General features: G+C 40.1%; 1 protein-coding gene across 1 annotated transcript in view; it reads left to right on the top strand.

Moving 5' to 3' along the window:
* The window catches only part of GRM5 (glutamate metabotropic receptor 5), a 506,006-nt gene that overhangs the window by 453,856 nt on the left and 29,141 nt on the right, over positions 1–23,009 (top strand). The window contains 1 exon segment of the mRNA XM_019630869.1: positions 10,353–10,393. Coding sequence (XP_019486414.1) covers positions 10,353–10,393 — 41 coding nt within the window.

Consider the following 23,009-nt stretch of genomic DNA (forward strand, 5'->3'; position numbering starts at 1 on the left):
CAGATCCTTTCTACCTCCCAAGTTCCAGGTTCTTCATGAAACCCTAACAGATTAAGCCTTCTCATAGACTTCCCCTCATCTGGACTCAGAACATTTATTATGTATAGCATACATTTAGTACACATTCCTCACATGTTCTTTATTTATTATTTATTCACAAACATTTACCAAGAACTGAGCATTGCCAGGCACTGTGCTCAGCCCAGGGGATATAGAGGTTGTTTTATGTATATATGCAATATTTTCACAACTATCTAATGCTGTTGTAAAAGTATTCATATCTCCCTTGGTGCCTAGCACAGTGCCTGACATATTGCAGTGCTCAGTGGTAGATGGATTATGAATCTGGTGGGCAGCAGCTCTTAGGGGTCACACCACCATCACAGTGAGAAGAGCACTCACTCTGTTGACTTGATTGCCCAGATTTTATCTGATAATACCAATCCCCAAGATCGTGAGGCTCTAAAGATAACTAAAAAACAGTCTTTGAGGAGCCCTCAGTCTCCTGAAACAGAACTGGAAACAGATAAGTTCAATAAACACCCCAGTGCCATGACAGGGGTCTATAGAGCAACAGAGGGGGCCCAAAGATAGAATCATTGAATTCTACATGTTGGGAATTAGAAAAGCCTTCCAAAGAAACCAATTCAAATAAGAGAAACTATTTAAACATTGTAACCCCTTCAGGGTCCTTAGCTGGCTAGGATAGAATAGAGCCAAACTTTCTTTGCCTGGCAGGAAAGGCCCCTGGTGGTATGAATCCTTCTCCTGTGGCCAACCTAGCATCTAGTCACTTCCTGACTTTCCATATTGACCCACTCACAATTTTCTTGTTTTTAGGCTTCTATCGAGGTATCTGCTTTGGTATAAAATACACCTGCCCCATCCACCTTCAAGTCTCACTTAGCCAACTCATACGCATCTTCCCTTCTCCTAGAAAGCCTGTTCTCACCTCCCCAACGTCATTAGGTCCCCTCCTTATGATTCAAATGAGCCCTATGCTCCTCCTTATAGAACGTGTATCATCCTGTGTTACAATTAGCTGTTTAATTGTAAGGCTCCCTTACACACATGCACATGCATGCACACATACACACACACTCCCACACAATGTACTGTGAAGTTATTAAGCACAGGGACCATGTCTTATTTATTTTCTGTGCCCCTGGCATGCAGCTCTATGTCAGGCACATAGTGAATGCTCAGAAATGTTTGTTAAGTGAATAAGGGATGGATGGACAGGTGTATGCATAATGTTGTTTGAGCTACATTGGCATCTGTCAGAGAATGTTCAAGGGCTGATGATAGTGAATATAGTAGTACCTTGGTTTGCGAGCATAATTCATACCAGAAATAAACTACTCGTATTGCGAGACATCGCTCGTTTACCATGTTAAAATGTATTAGAAATGTGTGCTTGTCTTGTGGAACACTTGCAAACCAAGTTATTCGCAATCCAAGATTTTACTGTAATTATACTTATTGAGCACTTGCCATGGGCCAGGCGCTTCTCTAAGCCACTTATTCTTTTAATCCTCATTTTACATATGAGGAAACTGAAGCAAATGGAAGTGAATTTACTTGCTCAAGACCATACAGAGAATGAGTAGAAGAGGCAGGATTAGAATAAAGTCAGGCTGGTTTCAGAGCCCATGCAGGTAAATATTAAATGGTGTTCCCCATTCCAGCTCTTAATACACTGTCGTCTTAACTGAGAAAAACTGGGATTGAATGGGTGTGAAGTGAGTTTCCCTGAAACTCCTCCAAAGAGTTTCCCTGAAAACTGCTCCATAGATCTGAATTGCACTGTACTTCCTTGATATGGTTATACCTTCAACTAAGCCTGATTTTATTTGCATTATTTTTTGGTTTTCATTTTTTTCTGCATGAATAGAATACACAGAAGCCTCTGATGTAAAACTTGAACTTTAAAGACTGCCTGAAATGTTTTGTTTAGTTATGATTTTTGAATATCTATGTAGATTAGATTTTGTTTATGAGAAAAACGTCTGACTGACTAATTTTTGCTACTTATATTTATTATAGTTAATAATTATTTTATTGTAACTAGGAATTATGAGGATTTGCACTACTTTCCTGTATAATTCTACAGTTTTTATTTATTTGTTGTTATGCCTAATCTCATATAAAAGCTTGTGAAATAGGCAAGGAATCCTGATATTCCCACCTTGATCCAGTCCAATTTAATTCCAACCAGTGTTTTCAGAGTAATCACTTTATATCTGGATACACTGCTGATTTCTAGGAGTATGAAGATAAATAACACACAAACCCTACCCTTAGGAGCAGCTCACAGAGTAGTGGAGAAGACCAAAACATATACAGATAATTAATTCTCATAATGTATGAAGCGATCAAGGAGAGAATACACAGGGAAGTCAGAGGTCACTGAAGAAGGTACTTTGTCCAACCTGGAGGTTCCGTGAAGGCTTACTGGAAGGGTGACGCCCAAAGGATGATGAAGTGAACCAGGTCAAAACCATGAGTGGGATACTGTGTTCTGGGGAAAACATTAACAAGAGCCCAGTAATATGAAACAGCATGGTGCATGCAGGAAATTACAACATGTAAAATGTGTGTCCACAGGTGACAGGAACAGGCTGCGGAAGCTGATAAGGAAGAGGTTTAGCCTGAGGATCTGTCAGCCCACCATCTCCCTCAATTTCCTTTCAGTAGCCACTTCTCTCTGATTAACCACGACCCCCCTCCGTTAGACATCTGATTTCCTTATACTCAATGGCCACCTCCCAACACCAACTTGATGCCTCCCCACTCATCCCCAGCCAACACTTTATGTCCTCACCCTTTATCTCTGCTAGGGAATAGATAAATTAACTTGTGCTATTACAATAATGGTTGTTAGTTACTTGCTCCATCCTTATTCAGTAAACACTATCCAGCAAGTACTTTATTACAGGGACCATGCTAAGCACTTTCATATATATGTATGAGGCATGATCAAAAACTATGGTGAATGTTTAAATTAAAAAAAAAATTATTACAGTAAAAGACACATTGCCATTAATCCCCCACAAAACACTCCCCCTCACTTCAAACACATGTATCCCATCATTCTTGCCACTTTCTGAAGCAGGTCTGGAAGTCCTCTTTTGTGATTGTCTTCAAGAGCATTTAAAGAATGATGTGCATAGAAAACGGCCTGAGAAATGGGCAAACGGTTTAATCCTCCATCATAACAACGCTCCCTACTATCACACATCACTTCTGCTATTGCAATTTCTGTCAAATATAAACATTACGGTGTGTCCTCACTCACCGTATTCACCAGATCTGGCACCATGTGACTTCTGGCTCTTCCCCAAAGTCAAAGTGACCATGAAAGGTAAACGTTTTGAATCAATTCAGGACATCTAGGCAGCCACAACAATGCAACTAAAGAAATTCATGAAAGAGGACTTCCAGAACTACTTTAGAAAGTGGCAGGAAAGATGGGATAAGTGTGTTCAAATTGAGGGGCGGGGTATTTTTAGGGGGATTGATTAATGGCAATGTGTCTTTTACTGTAATAATTCTTTTTTTTATTTAAACATTCACTGTATTTGTTGATCACACCTCATACATATAATCTCATTGGATCTTCACATAATATTTTATAAGAGGAAGTAGTACCTCCATCCACAGGTAAGAATAATAACTGAAACATATAATAAAGCACTTTATTTTGTGCTTGTTTAATAAGTGGTAGAACCAAAATTTGGAATTCAAACCCGAGTCTATACATCTTCAAAGCAATTTTTTATTCTGATCTTGCCTTTCTGATGAATCTGTTTTCTCAATCATGTATCCCATTTGGTTACTGTTGTTCATAAACAAGGTCACTGTGAGTGTATTTCTGCCACATAAAATATTCATGTTTTGATTCTGATTTTTACTCCCAGTGAAATAACCCTCAAGGTGACATTTTTTTTCTTTTTCTTTTTTTTTTTTTTTGGTATAGAGGTCTATCAGTCAAGGTGACATCATGGAAGAAGGTAGCCTATTAGTGCCTCTCCTATTATAACCTGGCAGAAGTAGTGTGGTGGAGGGAAGTGAGTCTTTTCAGCAAAGGCATGGATTTCAATCCTGATTCTGCCACTTACAAGCTAGAACCTTAGACAAAGCACTTAGCTCTCAGAGCCTCTGGAAAACAATGACGGGATAATATTCATCACATCCTGTGTGATGTTCACAGAGTATGTCCCACAGTCTAAGTTCATGAAACGGGAGTTTCCATTTTTCTAATCATGGAATCATTTCAGTTCATGTCCATCCAAACTAGAGCTCTGCTGACATAAAACAATAAAGAGGTCCCATGACATCATCCTTCAGGAAAGCTACTGAAATGGAAACATTCAACTCTGGGAATCTGGCCTGAATGAGGAGTAAACCATTGCTATATGCTGGGGGCCCTACTGCCCTCCAAATTTGCATTCTATTCTTAAGTGGTAGGTTAAGAAGTTTCTGTTAAAGTGCTGTTTTAGAAGTCAAGCTTTCCACAGAGTTTAAAGTTGATTTGTAGGTGTTAGCCATTTTTCTCGTTTCCATTGTTTAGCAGAGCATTTATATTTCATGAAAAAAAATTTTGATTTTTCATTTGGCCCAGAATATATGGATCCATTTTACCTAATGTTCAGAAACTAAATAACAAATCATGGTGGTAAATTTTATCCATAACATGATATCAAGCTCTCTTGGTGAGACAAATGTGTGTTCACATTGTTCACTTATGTTTAGCAAAAAAAAAAAAAAGGCAGTTGAAAGAAATTGTCATAACACCCCTTGTGGCACAAGCCTGCTGCCTGGCCTTGCTCTTAGGCATCACAACAGCATGCGCCACGTGGTAGGAGCTGCCAGAGAACTTGGCTGTTCCTCTGCTGAGTTAAAATGGCATGGCCAAAAATGCAAACCAATAATGCTGTTTTCTCTAATTTGTTATCCATGTGGCCTTTTTAGTTGGGGAAAGGAATAGAGACCATGGCTTGGTAAGCGAACATAGATCTGTCACTGACCTTGCTCTTCCAAAAGAAATAATAACTGAAAAGAAAAGCCTGGTGAACCTCATGAAGCTCCCAGGGAAGATAAGGAACATTACAATCAGCATTTGTTAGCAAGTCCCAATCATGTGGCAGACACTGTACTAGGTATATTACATATTAGCATCTTATAGAATAAAGCTCCCAACCTATCTGGAGCTCAAATAAATGACCCTATCCTGACCATAACAGTCCTTGAAAGACATAGGCCATCTTGGCTCAGGCTGAGGGAGAGGAGATTTGGGTCTTCTCCACACAAAACTCTTATAAGGTTCATGACGTTCTACAAGGTTCTACTTTGGTTCTCCCTCTCCCTCTCTCTCCCTCTCTCTCTCTCACCCTCTCCCTCTCCCTCTCCCTCTCCCTCTCCCTCTTCTTCTCCCTCTCCCTCTCTCCTTCTCCCTCTCCCTCTCTCTCTCCCTCTCCCTCTCTCTCTCTCTCTTCAATCACTGAGGGCAGAATCATTTTCTTCATCTCTAGGATGGCTCTGAGCAGGAACTCAGTAACTATTTTTGTGGTAGTGCAGGAGGTAAAAAGGAGATCAAGCCCAAGTAAGCCCTCCTACTTAGGTTCTTCAAAGGACAAAAGGCTCCCCCTGTGCTACACCAGCCATCTTAACTTCCACCTATGCTATGTCTTGTCCACTTCACTTGGGATCCCCCCAGTGTCTTGATCAGAAGCTGAGAAGAGCAGAGCCCATTGGTGAGAGTCAGGCATTCCAGGCAGTGTGCTCTGACTAAGGCAGACACATTATGACATTGCAAAAAAATAAAAGTCATAGCAGGAGCATCTGAGGGAAATGAGAGGGAACTTGAGTTCAGAGTATACTGTGGACACCTTTCTCAGGGACTTTCCAGCCACTGGGTACAGCCAGTGTGCAGCCCGTTGCCGAAGGATGGGTCCAGGCAAAAGTAGGCCTTTCTCCTCCACGCACAGAGTGAGTGCCTGCCAAACCAGAAAAAAAAAAATTAGAACCAAATGTTCTAGCCCAAATGGACTAGCAAGCACTTTTCCCTTTCATTGGTTAACTAATAAAACTATGAGAAAAAAATTGATTTTGACATTACTCACAACAGAATTCTAACTTTAGGATTTACTTATTTTAATCCAAAGGATGTTTGAAATGTCTGATGATACTTTAGAAAAACTGAGCAAATTGACTTCAGTGAGAACTTACGAAGGCACATTAGCAGAATGCTAATGACCTGGAGCTGAGCAGATGCAGATTTCTGCTGTCCTGCCCATCGTTTTCACCTTCAAACTCCAAATTCCTGCATCAAAGCACACGTTATCTAATTTCCCCTTGGACATTTCCAGAGGCTTTCGTTTAATTGTATTCACTGTGCAGACAGTGCTTTGTGACTGCATCTCCAGGGAGAATAGTGCCAGACAGAGAGCAAGTTCGGGCTGAAAGGAGCAGACAGCCTTTAAACTCCAGGACATTTCTAACTATCTTTAGTGATGCTTGTGCAGAGCCAGCCTCTATGTGTCAACTGTTCACAGATTCTCCCCTTCTTTTCTCTTTTCCTTGTCCCCACAACCCTCATCCCCACCCCCAGCAGTCGGTGGACTAGGTTCCTCTCCTGGCCACTAGGTGGCAGGCCGGGTTCTCTGGGCAGCTCTGTGAGAGAGAGCATTCCTGCACAAGATGCACTCAGCTTGTGTAGCAATGGTAGAGGACTGCCACAGTGGGCTTGTACAGGGAGCCTGTTGCAAGCAGCCCGAGGCAAACTTTTACAGAAGCAGTGCTGACAATACAGGCGCTGCTGATTCTGGATGTACCAAGTGAATAAGATTCCTAATACAAACTTGTTGGTTTTCTCATCATCACTGATACCACATTTCCATACCTATAAAAACCGTGTGATATATAAAAACTAAAGAAGAAAAACAGCATTTTTTTTCACAGAACATTGAGGTTAGATATTTGGAAGATACGTATTATTCTCACACATCGTAGAGGAGCTTTGCCTAAATACTCTCCTACGACTCACTTTGCCACCAGAAATGTCATTCAAATTTGATAGGTCACGCTTCCAGTGTTTATTCTTTGTGAATCAAAGTGACTACCATTAAGATTTCCCATTTATTGGGGATGCACCCTGTGCCCACGCATACTATTTATTTAATCCAATTTATTTCTTACAACAAACCTCAGAAATTTTGTTGTGCCCATTATACTGATAAGGACACTAAAGGTGAGAGAGATGAAGACACTTGCCCAAAGTGGCGAGCGGCTAAACCAGGGTTTGAACTCTACTGTTGCACTTAAGAATTTTAGCCCTGAAATGCACTAAATGTAAGGCTTTTTCTAAAGCTTGATCTTCTGGATGGGAAGCCAATCGGCCCTGTCACATGTTTAGTCACACCATTTCTGAAGGGGAGCAAAGCATGGTGAAGAACAGGGAGGCTTTTAGTTGGTGAAAATGAATGAGTCAGAGTCTGCAGCATTTTATACCTGAGTGTTCCATGCAAGTAAGCCAGGGTTGGGGCCTGCCAGTGGGAGGTGGATGAGAAAGGACACTGAGATGGGGACAGGCAGTCACTGTTACTGGACTTAAAATCAAGCTTCTAGGCACTCCAGCCAAAAGTTTCAACAGGCAGAACCTACAGAAGAGAAGGTAGAGTGGAACGAGGATGATTGGAATGATGATGTTGATGATGATAGCTAACTTGTATCAAATATTTATACTGTGGCAGGCATTATTGTCCATGCCTCATAAACATTCATTGAATCTTTTGACAACCCCATGCGAAAGGAACATTACTATCCCATTTTATAAAGAAGGGAATTGAAACACAGTGGGGTTAAGCAAATTGCCCAAGGACAGACAGCTGGAACGGATTGGACCTTGAATTCCAATCCAAGCAGTTTGGCTCTAGAGCCAATGGCCTTGGCTGCCAGAAAGTATAAACACTAAGACTATATTTGAATGGGTGGTAAAGAGTATAAAGGAATCAACAAAAGGTCAGGAATGAGAAAGTGTCATCATTGCTGTAATCTGATTTGGGTTGGATGTCCTCCTATTTAACCCCCTTGACAAACCAAATGATTACCCACTGCCCCATTTTCTTTTGTGAACCTTTTCCCTTACCACATCCTTTTCTGTGAAACTTAAAGCTGCTATCTAGAGTACTCTGCTAAGTTATCATCTTGGTAGAGCCCAAAGCCAATCTGGCTTGGTCACCGAAGCAAGTATACACAAGGACATTTGAGTTTCTTGGCTGAGGTGTCTGCACAATGCAGGCAACGCTGACTTGAACTAAATTGGTACAAGCAATGGGATATGTTTCCTAAAGGCAGACTCAGATGAAATACATGGTTTCACCTTTATCAGCTATGATTTTTTTGTGATTTATTTCCTTTCTTCAAATGAAGACTATTTCTAAAGTTGTTGATTTAAAAGTATGTGAGGTAGAAGTTATCTTTTAAAAGTGGCTGGGCACAGTTGAAATTCGCACCTACTTCATGAAAATATTTAAGTCAATTTTCAGAATTAAGTATATTATACAAGTACATCCTGGATGATTTTAACATGTAAGATAGATCATTAGAAGAAAATCTTATTTTGACCAAAAAATTAAATAATGATTTCATCACTTCTCTAGACATTATCATTGATGCCTCTTCTTCCACTTACCTTTCCTCTCTATAAAAGCTACATTTTCAAGTAGCTCAGTTGGTTAAGAGTTTGCTTAAGAGCATGAGCTCTGAGCAACAGGGTCGCTGGTTCGATCCCCAAATGGGCCAGTGAGCTTCGCCTGAGCTGAGCTGCCAACAGGTGTCAGGATGGCTAAGCTGGTGAGAGCATGTGCTCCTAATGACCAGATTGCCTGTTCGATGGTGGGCTATGCCCACCCGCAGCTGGGACTGAACTCTGCACCTTGAGCTGAGCTGTCACCCAGATGGCTCAGTGGATAGAGCATGTGCTCTTAACAGCAAGGTTTCAACCCCTGCATGAAAAATAAATAAATAAATAAATAAATAAATAAATAAGCTACATTTTCAACCTAGTTGCCCAATCCTACGTCATCCATGACTCTTCACTTTCCTTGACCCTTTGTATTCAATCAATCATTTCCTCTATTTATTTTACCTTATCTTTTGTATTCTCACTGATATTACCATTGATTAGGACCCCATAACCTACTGTCTGAACTATTCACATAATATCCTAAATCTCTGTTATCGATGGATACACCACCCTGCCCCAACAGCCGCCAGAGTGAGGATCTTTCTAAGGTGAAAATCTGATCACATCACTCAACCTTCTAATTAGCAGGTATAACTAACTACCTTACAATATAAAAATCTAAAACTCTTTCACATTGGGTCGGCTGAGTGGCACATTGGTTAAGAGCTGGCTTGGGACGCCAGAGGCCCCGTTTCAGATCCCACATATGAGGGCCAGTGACACTGCCCTCTACAGCTAAGATGCTGAACAACAGCTCAACCTGGAGCTGGGCTGCTGTGAGTCGCCGGCGATGGCTAGGCTGCAGCCCCTGCTGCAGTGGGTTGCCATGGGCTACCGTGTGTAGCCAGCAGCCAGCATGAGCGGCCAGCAGCCGCAGTGAGCGGCTGTCCAGAAGCCGGCGACTGATCTGCCTCGCCAGGGAAGAGCGCAATGATGGCGCCAACTTAGGCCAGTGAAGCAACATCCTCCACAACTAGACTGAATAACAAAAGGACAGCAACTTGTCTGTTCCCCTTCCCCCAATTCCCCAGCGCTGTTCCCATCCCCCAATAAAAATCTTTTAAAAAATTTAAAAAATTAAAAAAACTTTTTCACATGGCTCACAAACCCATTAAAGTCCTGGTCCTTGAAGACTTGACCTTCTGAACCTGAAATCCAGCCACCAATCTGCTCCACCAGTCACCCAATGCCCTCATCAACAGTGCTCCTTCAAACACATTATATACCCCAGCAGTGCCAAACTGTATATAGTTCCCTAAATGCATCATGCCTCAGCCATTTCTTTGTTTGGTATGCTCCTGCCTGTGTAAATTCTACTTTCTTCCTCTACCTCGAAAACACTTTACCCTCCAATTCCTAACCCAAATATTACACCTCTTTTATAAACTGCATTTCCTTTAGACTTTCTGGATCTCCTCATGAAGAAACCCTCAAGTTATATTGTTGGTTTATGTGTCTTTCTCCCCAGACTTTAAGATTCTTATAGACATTTCCTTCCTTCTATGTTTCCATCAACAGCAACTATCACAGTGCCTGTTTTAACTAATAAGTTAGTATTAAGGGAGTGACTGGCAAAGATTGACTTCTGTAGTCTCTGGTGAAGATCTAGTTCCTCCCCTAATGGTGAATCAGCACTCAATCGTAGTCCATTTTCCAAGAGGATAAGGCAACTAACTTTTCAAGTCTTGCTCTACCACTGCCTATAATACACCATTTAAATGTATTTTTGTCTCTCACTGGGCATGTAGACAGTCAATGCTAAGAACTTTTAGATCTACTCTGTTGTAGTGTTATGAATGGTATGTTTCAGGTGTTTTGTGGAAGAGAAATGCTTTGAAATGATTAATTAAATGGTTTGGCTTTGGAATAATTGAAGTATATTTGAGGGGCTATGAAAGACTATGTCTGGATGCTTTTGATGAATTGCATCTCAAGCAATCCCTTTGTACAATGAATTGATATCCTTGAATGCTGTGATTACAGTGAATTTTAATTTGCATGTGATACTAGTGGTCTCATTTGTTACTACTTGAATTTGATTAAAATGTTTTTGATTACTTAACATAAATTTTCTAGTTGTGGGATAAACTAAGCATTTTTTCTTTCAAAATTCTGTTTCCAGTAACATTCCTTTTATTTGTATTAGCCCTGCTTAGAAGTGGCCTAGCTGTACCATACCTGGGATGTACAAGTCATATCTCTGTCATAACATTTCGTATCAGAAAAAAAAGTATGCCTCAGGTATGATTCTGTGAGTTGACAATTCATTTTCTTCCCTCAAGCTCCATTCCCTTAATAAAGATGGGATTGTTGAGGAAAAAAGAAACAATGGGAATATCCTTTTCTATAGTGTCTTGGCTAAAATAAGTTCTTAACCTTTCCTGCATCATTTGGCCACCCATTTCTCTGGCATCCCTCCCAATTTTCCCCATATGACATATGATATTTTATTTAATTTGTACAATTTTGGAAAGTGAAGATAAACCCATTTTTATAGTTGTGAAAACTGAGACTCAGGGAGATGAAATAATTTTACCAAGATTGTACGCTTAGCTTGTGATTGAGTAAATTTGAACCCGTGACTGACAGGCTTCTCGTGTTCTTTGAACTGTGGCTAGTATGTCCTCCATTACTCCTTAGCTTAAGAAAATATTTCCGTTGGTCTGAAAAGGGGAATCAGTTACAGATTTTCAACTCTCAGCGATCTACTAAACAAACTCACAGTGGAGACAGCATTGAAAAGAAAGTTACATAGGAGTGTTTGAGTTGCTTAGCCAGGAGAAGTCACTCTAGCAAGAGATAACTGCAGGCACAAAAGTACAGAGTTCAGGGCTACTTGGGGTTACCTCCTGTCTCCCAGCTGTAGGTCAATCCATGGCTCTTGGCTCCTTTCTCCTTGTGTTCTCTTCTTTGGAGAACTCAATCGTCACTGCACTTTCAATTCTCAAATATTCTTCCTTGAGCTCTACGTGTGAATCTCCAAGTGACAACTGGATAGTTCCATCTTCTTACCTGGCATCACCTCAACTCAATCTTTTATAGCAAATACATTCTTCTGTAATGTTTCCTTTATTTCTGTATTTCTGTTTCTGTAGCAAATACTACTTCCCACCCTCAAAATGTTAGCCATGTTTAATTTGTCCTTGTCCTCAACTTAAACATATTAAATCATATATTAGATGCTATTTTAAATTGATTTTTTTCAAACATTTTGGGGTTTTTTGTACTTATTTTTATTTCAACCACTGCTTTACAAATCTAATACCTTATCTCTGTGCATATGAATTACTGTAATAGTGATAAACCCAATACGTCTGACCAACACAAAAATAGTCAGTGTTTCCTCACTTCCTACATGTTGAAAAATATGCTGATAATTCAAGGCTCTTCATAATGTCTTCAGCTTCCCTTTCTTATCTTTTCAACTTTACCTCATGCTGTTTCTGAGCCTTGAGGTTCTGCATAAATCAAGCTGCCTTACCCATGGACCCCAAACACTCCTTGTACATTGCTGCTTCTGCAGAGTGTTTACTGAGCATGAAATTTATCCCGACTCATCTGACACGATCCAGTTTATGCCATTTATAAAGCCATTATTCACTTTAGTACACAGGAAGTTCTCTAAATGTATAGCCCATATTAATGAATTTACCATTCACATAGATGGAGATATATATGAGAAAGAGTCTTTAAGTTATTAGAATGTGTGTGATATCTTAGCTCCATAATAAAAAATTTTAATTTCTCTCCCACCTTCAATTATTATGAATTCTCCATAGTACACGGAAAAATATTCTTAGTTTTGACTGCCGTATAGTTTTTACAGGAACACCTTTAATGAAAAAAGCTTTATTTACTTAAATTACAACCAGACTGCATTAGGTTAACTATTCTATTCCAACAAAAGTAGTATTACATAATACATAATATATTTATATATGGATATATAAATATAGAGAGATATATAGATATATATCAACCCATTGAAGATAAAGCAAAAGGTCCTGTGACAGAGGACTTCTCCAGAAAGGGAGAGAATAGTAAGAGAAAAATATAGACCAGTACTTGGGGATTAGACTAAGAAAAGGGCAGATTTTGTATTTTGTCCTGAATGTGATGGCAAGCCTTGGAAGGTTCAAGAAGAGAAGTTACATGATGACACTAATATGTTAAAAAGATCCTTCTGGTTTCTATAGATGAAATAGAATATAGAATAGAAAAAAAAAGGGGGAGGGAGAAATCAGTTTGACATCCATTTTGACAGTCTAAGTAAGAGAATATGATGGTTTAAAGTAAAAAGTACAATGATAGGACTTAATGATTATTATGTTGTGATATAAAGGAAAGAGAAAAATTAAAGCTAGGTCTCAGGTCTGATGACCTGTGTAAATAGGAAGATTGGGACCCATGTAATTCAGCCTTGGGGAGGAGAGGTTTCAAGGGTAAAATCAAGTTAATTTTGGGTATGTGAATACAATGGGCTCAGAGGAGAAGTCCAGTCTAGAGATTAAAATACGGGTTGGGGAGAGTTATCTACATTAGATGACAATAGAACTAAATTAGAAGAAATTTTGGACCGGGGATGGTAAGGTAAAAGAGAGAAAGTTTGAAGAAAGATGAGTTGGAATTGTTAAATTTCTTTATTATTATTATTAGTTTCAGGTGTACAAAACAATGCAATCGTTATCCTTTTCACCCCTCACAAAGTGACAACCCCCTTTCCCCAATCCACTGCCCCCCCACTGGAATTGTTAAATTTGAGGTGCCTAAGAGACATTTAAGTGAACAAGTCCATGAAGCTGCTCGAAAAACTGGCTGAAGTTCAAGAGAGTTTGGTGTTGGAAGTACAGTTTGGGAAAGCTAAGAGCAGAGACCAGGGACCAAATAAATACAGGAAAGTCTGGGACTAGACTAAGAAGTCTCGAATGTTAGTATAAAGTACACCTGAGACCCAAATGCAAGTGATATCACAAAAGGGAGAAAATGATTCAAAAATTAAGGAGTGGTCACTGCAGTGTACACCTGAAGCTGAAGCTGAATAATGATGAATGCCAACTATAATTTAATATATATGTAGTCACAGGATGTGGAGTACAGCATAGGGAAGAGAGTCAATAGAATTGTAACAGCTATATATGATGTCAGAGGGGTAGTAGATTGGGGGAGGGGGTTACCACTTTGTGAGGGGTGTAAATGTCTGACTATTACATTGTTTTGTACACCTGAAACTAATACAAAAAAAACTGAACACACACACACAAAATTAAGGAGTGGTCAATAGTTCCAATGTTACAGAGAAGTCAAATTAGATAGTGTTAAGAGTCATCATCGGGCCGGCCGAGTGGCGCATTGGTTAAGAGCTGGCTTGGGACGCCAGAGGGCCCCGGTTTGGATCCCACATATGAGGGCCAGTGACACTGCCCTGTACAGCTAAAATGCTGAACAACAGCTCAACCTGGAGCTGGGCTGCCATGAGTCGCTGGAGACAGTGTAGGCTGCAGCCCCTGCTGCAGTGGGTTGCCATGGGCTACCGTGTGTAGCCAGCAGCCAGCTTGAGCGGCCATCCAGAAGCCAGCGACTGATCTGCTTTGCCCAGGAAGAGCACAATGATGGTGCCAACTTGGGCCAGTGAAGCAATGTCCTCCACAACTAGACTGAAGAACAAAAGGACAGCAACTTGTCTGTTCTCCTTCCCCCAATTCCCCAGCACTGTTCCCATCCCCCAATTCCCCAGTAAGAATCTTAAAAAAAAAAAAAAAGAGCCATCATCACTAGATATGGCCACCAGATGTTGGTTTGGGCTTTAACAAAAATCAATTTCAGTCCCCATCTCTTTGAGGAAGTTCTTTGTCTCACAAAGGCCTGACCAAAGATGGAAATCAGTGTTTATTCATCAAATGGGACACTCTCATTAGTCAGCTACTGGATTCCATAGAAGAAACTTTGATATGATATGAAAATTGCCAAGATGCAGGTGGGATACCCATAAGCAAGGATCCTGTTGGTACCAGGAGCACTGAGACCCCATGGCAGCCTCCTCAAAGCATCCACTTGTGATGGGTTTCATTCTTGACATCCTCCTTGCTTGCTATACCCAAATGTCATATTCCTAACCCCACTACATATATAGCCACAAATTCATAAACTGAGGACTGCAGGCGCAGGCAAAGGAACCCTGGGGGTTGACAGCCCTGCCATGAAGCATAGTAATCCCACTCAAGGACTGTGCTGCCAAGTGTCGATCAAAGTGGTTCTGAGAAGTGTGTGGCAAGGCCCCCTAGAGGGCAGCAAAGCCTCAGAGGAGGGGGCGAACATACTGTACCAAAAAGGGGTTAGCGGGCAGTTTCACTAAAGGAGACACAAGGGGGCAATACACACTGTTATGGAAAATGGAATCAAAGTTAAATTTAGTGAATTAAAGGAAGTCAGTTATACAAGAGGTAGAAAGATCTAAGTTGTACACCAGACAACAAAAACAAGCATGCTAAAAAGAGGGGAGCTGGGGAAAGTCAGTCATAGGACAGTAGTGTTCTGCTTGGGGAATGTTTAGTACCCAAACAATAATAATATAATAGGTACTGTTTGCTGACAACCTATTATTGATGTTATCTGCTCTGAGCTAGATGAACCTTTAGGCACTGGAGATAGGAAGATGAACACCTCAGGTAACGCCTCTCCTCATAGTAGAACCAGAGGTGTAAGCCAATGATATCAGTAGAGAAGTGTAGGTGCTTTAAGTCTTTGTAGGGGGCACAAAAAGAAAGTAATTAATTATATGAGAGGAGACAGGAAAGACCTCAGAGCAAGGGTAGCATGATGGTATGGATCCTGGTTGCGATGGGTTTTTTTTCTCTCCCCTATGATTTTTCTAGGTTTTTCCTGATATAAAGCATCTTTTTTGTCCTCATTCATTCATTCTCATATTCAGCATATTTCTTTATTGAGCCCTACCAGGTTTCAGTCACCGTTGCGGGTGCTGGGTTACAGATGTCGTCTCTGACATGGCAATCACAGGCAAGGAAGTAAGCTCGTCCCTGGTGGTTTCCTTTTCCTCCCCTCTCTGCATCTTGTCCTCTCTGGAGATGAAGTAGAAAGCTAAGCCTTTCAGTTCTAATAGGTCCTGTGTGAGGAAGAAAGGGAACCAAAAAAACAACAAAAAAGACCACCGTGCCTATTCACTTGACTAACTCTTCTTCTCACTTAAGCATTCAGCAAATAGTGATTGTGCACATGTGCCAAGCTTCTGCCTCTCGTGCCAGGTGAAGTTTAAGTTCCACCATGACATTTTTCATTTTAGTTCTAGGATCTTTCCATCTTAGCCACACATAGGTATTGTTATCTTCACCATTAATTTTGTGTTCTCAAATTATTTGTGGAATGCATGTTTGTTATCCCCATTAGATTCTAAGCGAGCTTTTAGATTCTCAAGGAGCTCAGAGTTTGTCAAATGTATTTCCTGCATGTCAACTACAGAACCTAGTACTATGCTGAGTATGAAGAAGATGCACAGTATGTCCGAGTATATTACTTATAATCAGAAGGACCTAGTTTTGAATTCCTACATCAACAGTCATCAGCTATGTGAACTGCAGTTCTCTTTTAAATAAGGTCATCACTACCCCTTCCCAGGATGGTAAGGATGTTTGAGATTGTGTATAAAAACTTCCAACACAGTGCCTGGCTATGTTTGCTGGTCCTCCTTTCTTCCTATTCTTTGGCTTCTCCTAGAATTTTTTGCTTTTGTTTTTGAATTGAGTTTTCTTTTCCCTTTAGTTATCCCTGTGGTCATTTTGATTATTTTATTTAACCTAGCATTCTAGAATACAAGCTTTAGAGTTCAACAGTCCAGATATGCACCCTGGCTTTGCCCTAACTCTGACTTTGAGCAGGTTACTTATCGACTCTCACTCAGTTTCTTTATCTGTAAAATGGGGATGATAATAGTACCTACTTCATAGTGTCTTTGTGAAATTAAATGTTAAAATCCATGTAAAACATCAATGCTGTGAGTTAAGTAGCATTGTCCCCATTATTTAAAGAGGAAATTTAAGAAAAGTTATGTAAGTTACCCATAATCGTACAGCTAGAAGTGGTACTGCTAGGAATCAAAACCATATTAATGAATTCTAAAGCCAGTACACTTATCTACCATGATTTGTTGCCTATCTCAAGCCAACTAAAGCCCAACCAGTTTAGAAAAACTTGGACAACTATTGTATACCTATCTATATATGTGTGTTTGTGTGTGATTATATAGAGATGTGTGTGTGCTTTTGTATGTGTGTATATATGTATATATGTAGTATAGATGGTGTTATATAACTGCATACATTAGTTTACACTCTGCCATGATAAACTCCTGTATTTCTAGATCACCATGCAACTCCTAGTTCAGCATCTGGTACATAATAAGGACATAAGAAATACTAGTAAATTTATTTTTAAAAAAAAAAGGAAAAAAAAAGACTTTACAGCATCATTTTTATGTAATGTTTCTTTGTGTATCTCCCAACATGAAATTAACACAATCTCACTTTCAATTTATTGTGCCAGACACTGAACAATGTAGAATCTGCTTAGAAATGGCAAAATTAGTAAATTCACCTGTTATAATTATGTGATTATAAGAAACCACAATACATTATCCTAAAACCAGGAGAAATACAATTCCCTTTATTAGAATAACACTATTAAAACAATGTGATGAAGAATAGAAGGGAAGTAGAAGGGGAGTCCCTAGTCACAGACTTGTGATTTGAATATTTTGTCCAGTATAAAGGAACAGAGATGATTCTTTCAAAGCTCATGTAGGAGCACAACACACAGACCCGGGACTTACCAAGACTGCTTCCCTCTCTTTGAACGTCATTCCCATTCTTAAGTGGCTGTCCCTGTCACAGTAAACAGCCCCCCTCCTTCACCTCACCACTCATACATACAAGGACCAGGAATACCCCCAACCTCCCTCTACCACCCCTACCTCATCTTGGTCTTAGCAAAATCAAGCGGTTTTAAAACCTGAGAGAAATGGAAACTAAGATTCTTTGGCGAAATTTGGAAATACAGTACTTTTTTATTTGTCCCTCAGCAGTCAAGAGACAGAGGAATGGAAAAAAAGAAGGAAGCATTTTGTGTGTGGAGATGGGGCGGGAGCAACAACGGTGAAGGAAGAGGACTGGAGGAAGAAAAGAGGGTGGCAAACAGCACTTTGTTGAGATAAGAGTTGGTGAATTTGTGGCTGTGTGCCATAGAAGGGGAAAGTCAGGTAGATGGAGTCAGGTTTGGATAAATATTATGGCCTCACCCTTAACAAACAGTCTTGCCTTTACCATTTTCACAACCGCATTCATAAAAAAAAAATAAAATAAAATAAAAAGCATTTGCTGAGTTGCTGCCATGTGCAAGGACTTGTGCTGGGTGCCTGTGAAAAGAACAGCCCTGCCCTGGCTGCCATGAAGTTTACGGTCTAGTGAGACTATCAGATGACAAGCTAGGAAGCAAGTGAATATCTAATTGCAGTTTGTAATAAGTGTTATGAAGAGACTAGGGCTCTACTAGAGATCAACAGGGAGACAGGCTGAATTGAAGAAAAGAAAAGAGCTTCATCTATCTCGATATCATTTTTAAATCCCCCCCTTTAATCACAGCAGTGTAAGTTAGGGTGTGGGAGCAGACAGATCATGAGAGTTCATTTTGAATGGAGGTAAATATCAAAGATGCATTAACCATGAGATTTAAAGACGGTTGTACAGGTCATGTCTCATATGAGGACTCATGGTTTCATAAGTATTAGAGGAACTGTGGAAAAAACAGGACAAAGTATTTTGAGAAATATTTATTCTATAACCAGGCGGATTATTCTGAGAAAAACCTGTCTGGTTATAGAAACTATTAGTAAGAAGAAGAAAAAAAAGATGACAGATGTGAAAGTAACATTATATGCATCCTATGAAGGTCAAAAATTTTATATAAATTGTCTTACCTAATCCTCAACATTTCCATCTTGCAGATGGGGAAATTGTAACTCAGAAAGCATTAGCGAGTCTAGTAACATAACACAGCTAGTTTATGATTTCCCTATCGGAGAGGAGGTAAACTGTGAGAAACAGGAGTAGAGTCAGATTTTGTGAGACTTAAAATTCATAAAATTTGGGAGACTGGATTTAAGCAAAAGATTATACAATGTGAATATAAAGATAGACACAGGGTCTTGGAAGGAACTGCTTCAAGCGAGGGGCCCTCATCCACCATCAGCTTCAGAGCAAATCTGCATCCATGGAGAAGCACGAAGGTTTCAGCAGACCCTGGGCTGAGCAAATCAAGTTGCTGAGAGCGAACTGTAATTAAGGTCAGTAACTAACAAGGATTAGACTTCCTCTCGACCAGGTAGAAAGGGTCAAGAAGGAGCAGAGAAGGGGCTCAAGTCAGTAGATCAGGAAAAAAAAGGAAAGTGTTTGAAAAATAGCACCGTGCCCCTTTTGCCTTAAGCCATGTAAAGATAGAACCAAGCTCAACAAATGGCCAAGCGAGTGTTTGTAACCAACATTTTAGTGAGAAACACTATGCACCATAGTTAACCAATCAGGCAACCTTAGGCAAGTTAATCTTCCTGTGTCCCAGTTCTGCCTCGTTTTTAACATAGGGATAGTAATAGTAGCTAATTCATAAGGCTGTTGCAATGATTACATCACTGGGCACCTAGAATGTGTCTGGTATAGTCCAAGTGCTCAGGTGATACTGGCTCTTAACAATTACCCAGCTTGGTCTGACTCCAAAGCTCTTTCAGTTGTTCACACACAAAAATGTTAGGAAATAGTCCTGTTGGAAAACTACTAATCTGTCTTTAGGAAGAAGATTTTGTCTGAAAATTCCCCAGTCCTAAAGGAGAAACCAACAGCTTTTAATTAACGCTACACTGCAATGTTTCTTTAGGCCGATGCTGTTCTCATATGGAGACCCGCCCCCTTGTCAACATGTTGTTCCTCTTTGCTAAGTTTCCCTATTGAGGATGTTGTGCAAGCCTGTGAAGCACCTTAGAATTAGTGTGAAAATCTGTCTCTTCCTGGGTTTCTATTGATTGTGAAACAGCAAAGCTGAAGGAAAGCATGCATCGAAAAGGCAATGGCTTAAGATGATTCATTTCTGAAAACAAGTTCTCATCATCAGTGAGATTAAAATACATCCTTTGGGAATTCTCGGGAAGCTAAACGAAAGGCTTTACTCAATACGAAGTTTAACACATTTCCCTAATATTGCTCTGCTGTAATTTATTAAACCATTCTCCAGTGGTTGGTCTGTTCTTGTTTTGTTCAGTTCTTGCTATTTTCTATAACACTGGAGGGGACAATCTTTGTACAGAAGCCTTTGCGCTGCTGTTGAATTATTTCTTCAGAATAAATTCCTATGAATAGAATTCCCGGGTCAATATAGCTGATTCTTTATATTTTAATTGCTTATTTGCATTGCTTCCCACCTGTCAGCTTCTACTTTCCTTTTATTTTATAGAGGACAGAGCAATATGTTCCCTGGCAGCTTCTCAAATACTTTCGCAACTTATGTTCAATTCTGACATTACTTTCTGGGCACATTAATCATGCTCAATTTTTGTTTTTAATCTGAAATCTTTGAATGAATCAACTTGATATTTCAAGCCTGGGCAAAGCTGTTTTTTTCTGTGTATAGAGACCACAAGATCTGCCAGAACACGTTCTAATATATTTTCTTACATATAGATAAATAGAGGGCAGAAGGGTGAGATTGCAGCAAGGAGTTATTTGGCAATACTACTTTGTAATATTGAACTAGATTAGGTTACTCTTTCCCTTTAAACAGAAGATTCATAAGAATTTACCTTCTGTATTCTTCTAGAATTCTCCTTTGATCAATTCCACTTGAAAGGTTGCCTTGGGCTTTCCTTCAGCTCTCTTTGTAACACCTTATGGTTGTTGAAATATTCTACCACCTCATCCTGTCTGACTTCTGATATCACACAGCATCCTGCACATCTGACCATCGGTTCTCAGAGATACCTTTTTTACCAGCCTTCAGGGTTTGTGTGTTCCTGGGCAGGTGAACTCCAGTCAGAGGAATGGCGGCCTGCATACATGTTAGCAAGGGGCCTGGAGGGTGATTGTGCCACTTGGCCATTGTGTTGTCAAATTTGACCTTTGAGGGGGAAAAAAGCTTATTGTGTGGTCAAAGCCTCGTTCCAGTCCACTAAGCGCGTGCTATTTCCTTCATGTATGACCTTTTCAGTCTCTTAAATGGGTTATCAGATTACGTAGGTAAGTTTTTTCAGCATACAATGAAGAAAAGTGATGCGTTAATAAAGAGCATGAGATTCGGAAGTAAAACGTCTGGTTTCTAACCCCATTTCTGTGACTTACCATCGATGGGGCCTTGGCCAGACTATGAAGCTTTCTAAGCCACAGGTTCCTTCTCTGAAGAATGCAGATAATAATCACATTATTGAGTTTGTTGAGATAATAAAATGGTATAGAAAAAGTCTTCTATAATGTTTTAAAAGCTATTCAAATGTATGTTTTCCTTCCTTTATCACTGTCAGGATCCAAAATTAGGATAGTCCTGAAGATAATGTGGCGATAAGTCTAGAACATAAAAAGCATTGTGCTGCACTGTCCTGCATACATTATAAAATGAGACATTGTTTCTGGGTGATTGACAAAGCTGTCACCTATAGGTAGGTGTTTGATCTGAACTTTGCCTGCCTGGAGTCCAAAAGCCGAGGTCTAGGTTGGTGTTTGAGGAACCAACGTAGGAACAGGGTTGAATGTGCCCAAAGATGTTAGAAATGTGTGTAGTGGTACAAAGGAAAGATTGGAACAAAGTCAAAATTGAAAGCTAATGTCAGAAATGCGCTGTCCAAAGCTGGGGGACGAAGGGAAAGGGTAAACGAAGAAATAAAAACTGGCTCCAAAAGTTGCTGTAATGGAGCTCAGGAATCTGATGGCACCTGGAAGAGAATTCCAAAATCACCACTGAGGAGACCCAGGACCACTGTACATGGATTCACAACTGACTAGGCAAGGGGTAAGCACATAATGATACTGAGCTTTGTTTTCTTCATTTGATTTTCTTGATCCTTTCTTAGTCTAGTGACATGAAAGGTAATCGAGAGAACTCTTGCAAATACATGCTGACATATGTGACCAAAAGTGTTATCAGAGGACATACTTATAAGTGCTCTGACTTGCGATAGTTTACTCTAGCTAATCAGTTTGAGAACACAAAGCTAAACCCATAGTAACTGGTTATTTTGGGCTCCTGGACCCAATTCCAATGTGGTGATGGGAGGCTTCCCCATACCGACAAGCAATTCTCTGGACACCAGCTGGATGTCCTATAATTCAACTCAATTCTGACACTATCTACCTGGAGATATCATCAGATTCCACAGGTTAAGGATTCAGTCCTACAAGACAGCACCACCCCTTTCACACATCACTCCTAAACCTAGGTTGTCACCTGTGCTTCTGACAGACTGGATATAAATCAGAGGTTCCCACAACCCCAGGCCTCTACCCTAAACCCTCCACTCTCCCAGTTTGATTAATTCGCAGAGTGGCTCACAAAACTCAGAGAATCATTTTAGTTACTAGGTCACTGGTTTATTGTAAAATGATATAACTCAGGAACAGCCAAATAAAAGAGATGCATTAGACAGGCGTAAGGACAGGGCATGGAACTTCATGCTCTCTCCACCTGCCCTTCTCTTTCAGCATTTCCACGTGTTCACCAACCCAGGAGATACCTTTATCACTCTCAACACTTGGGAAATTCCAAGGGTTTTGGAAGATGTGAACCAGGAATAATGGTCATCAGATTGACCAATCTTTTTTAATACATTTTTTTCTTATAAATCACAGGATTGCACTGGTTATGACTATAATTAGCATAGCTTCCAGTAAGTGAGCAGTGGTGTTTGGACCTGGTTATGAGGGCCGATTGTTTAGGTGTTCTCTACGAGTAAAATGAGGATTATTGAGAAAACAATACTTTGTTTTACCCAGTCTAGTTCCCTCTCTTTTTTCTATAAAAATCTAACCCTATGAAGACCCTCACACTTTTTTATATACGATAGTATGTATAAAAAGGAACAATAAACAATAAGGTAAGACTAAAGTATCTGTTAGTAAGTTGCTTCTTTGAGTTCTTCATAAATACACACACACACACACGCGCACACACACACACACACACACACACACACACACACACACACACACCTCATAAAGAGGTA

This window comes from Hipposideros armiger, unplaced genomic scaffold, assembly GCF_001890085.2.
Source record: "Hipposideros armiger isolate ML-2016 unplaced genomic scaffold, ASM189008v1 scaffold_960, whole genome shotgun sequence".
In the NCBI taxonomy this organism is placed as follows: domain Eukaryota; kingdom Metazoa; phylum Chordata; class Mammalia; order Chiroptera; family Hipposideridae; genus Hipposideros; species Hipposideros armiger.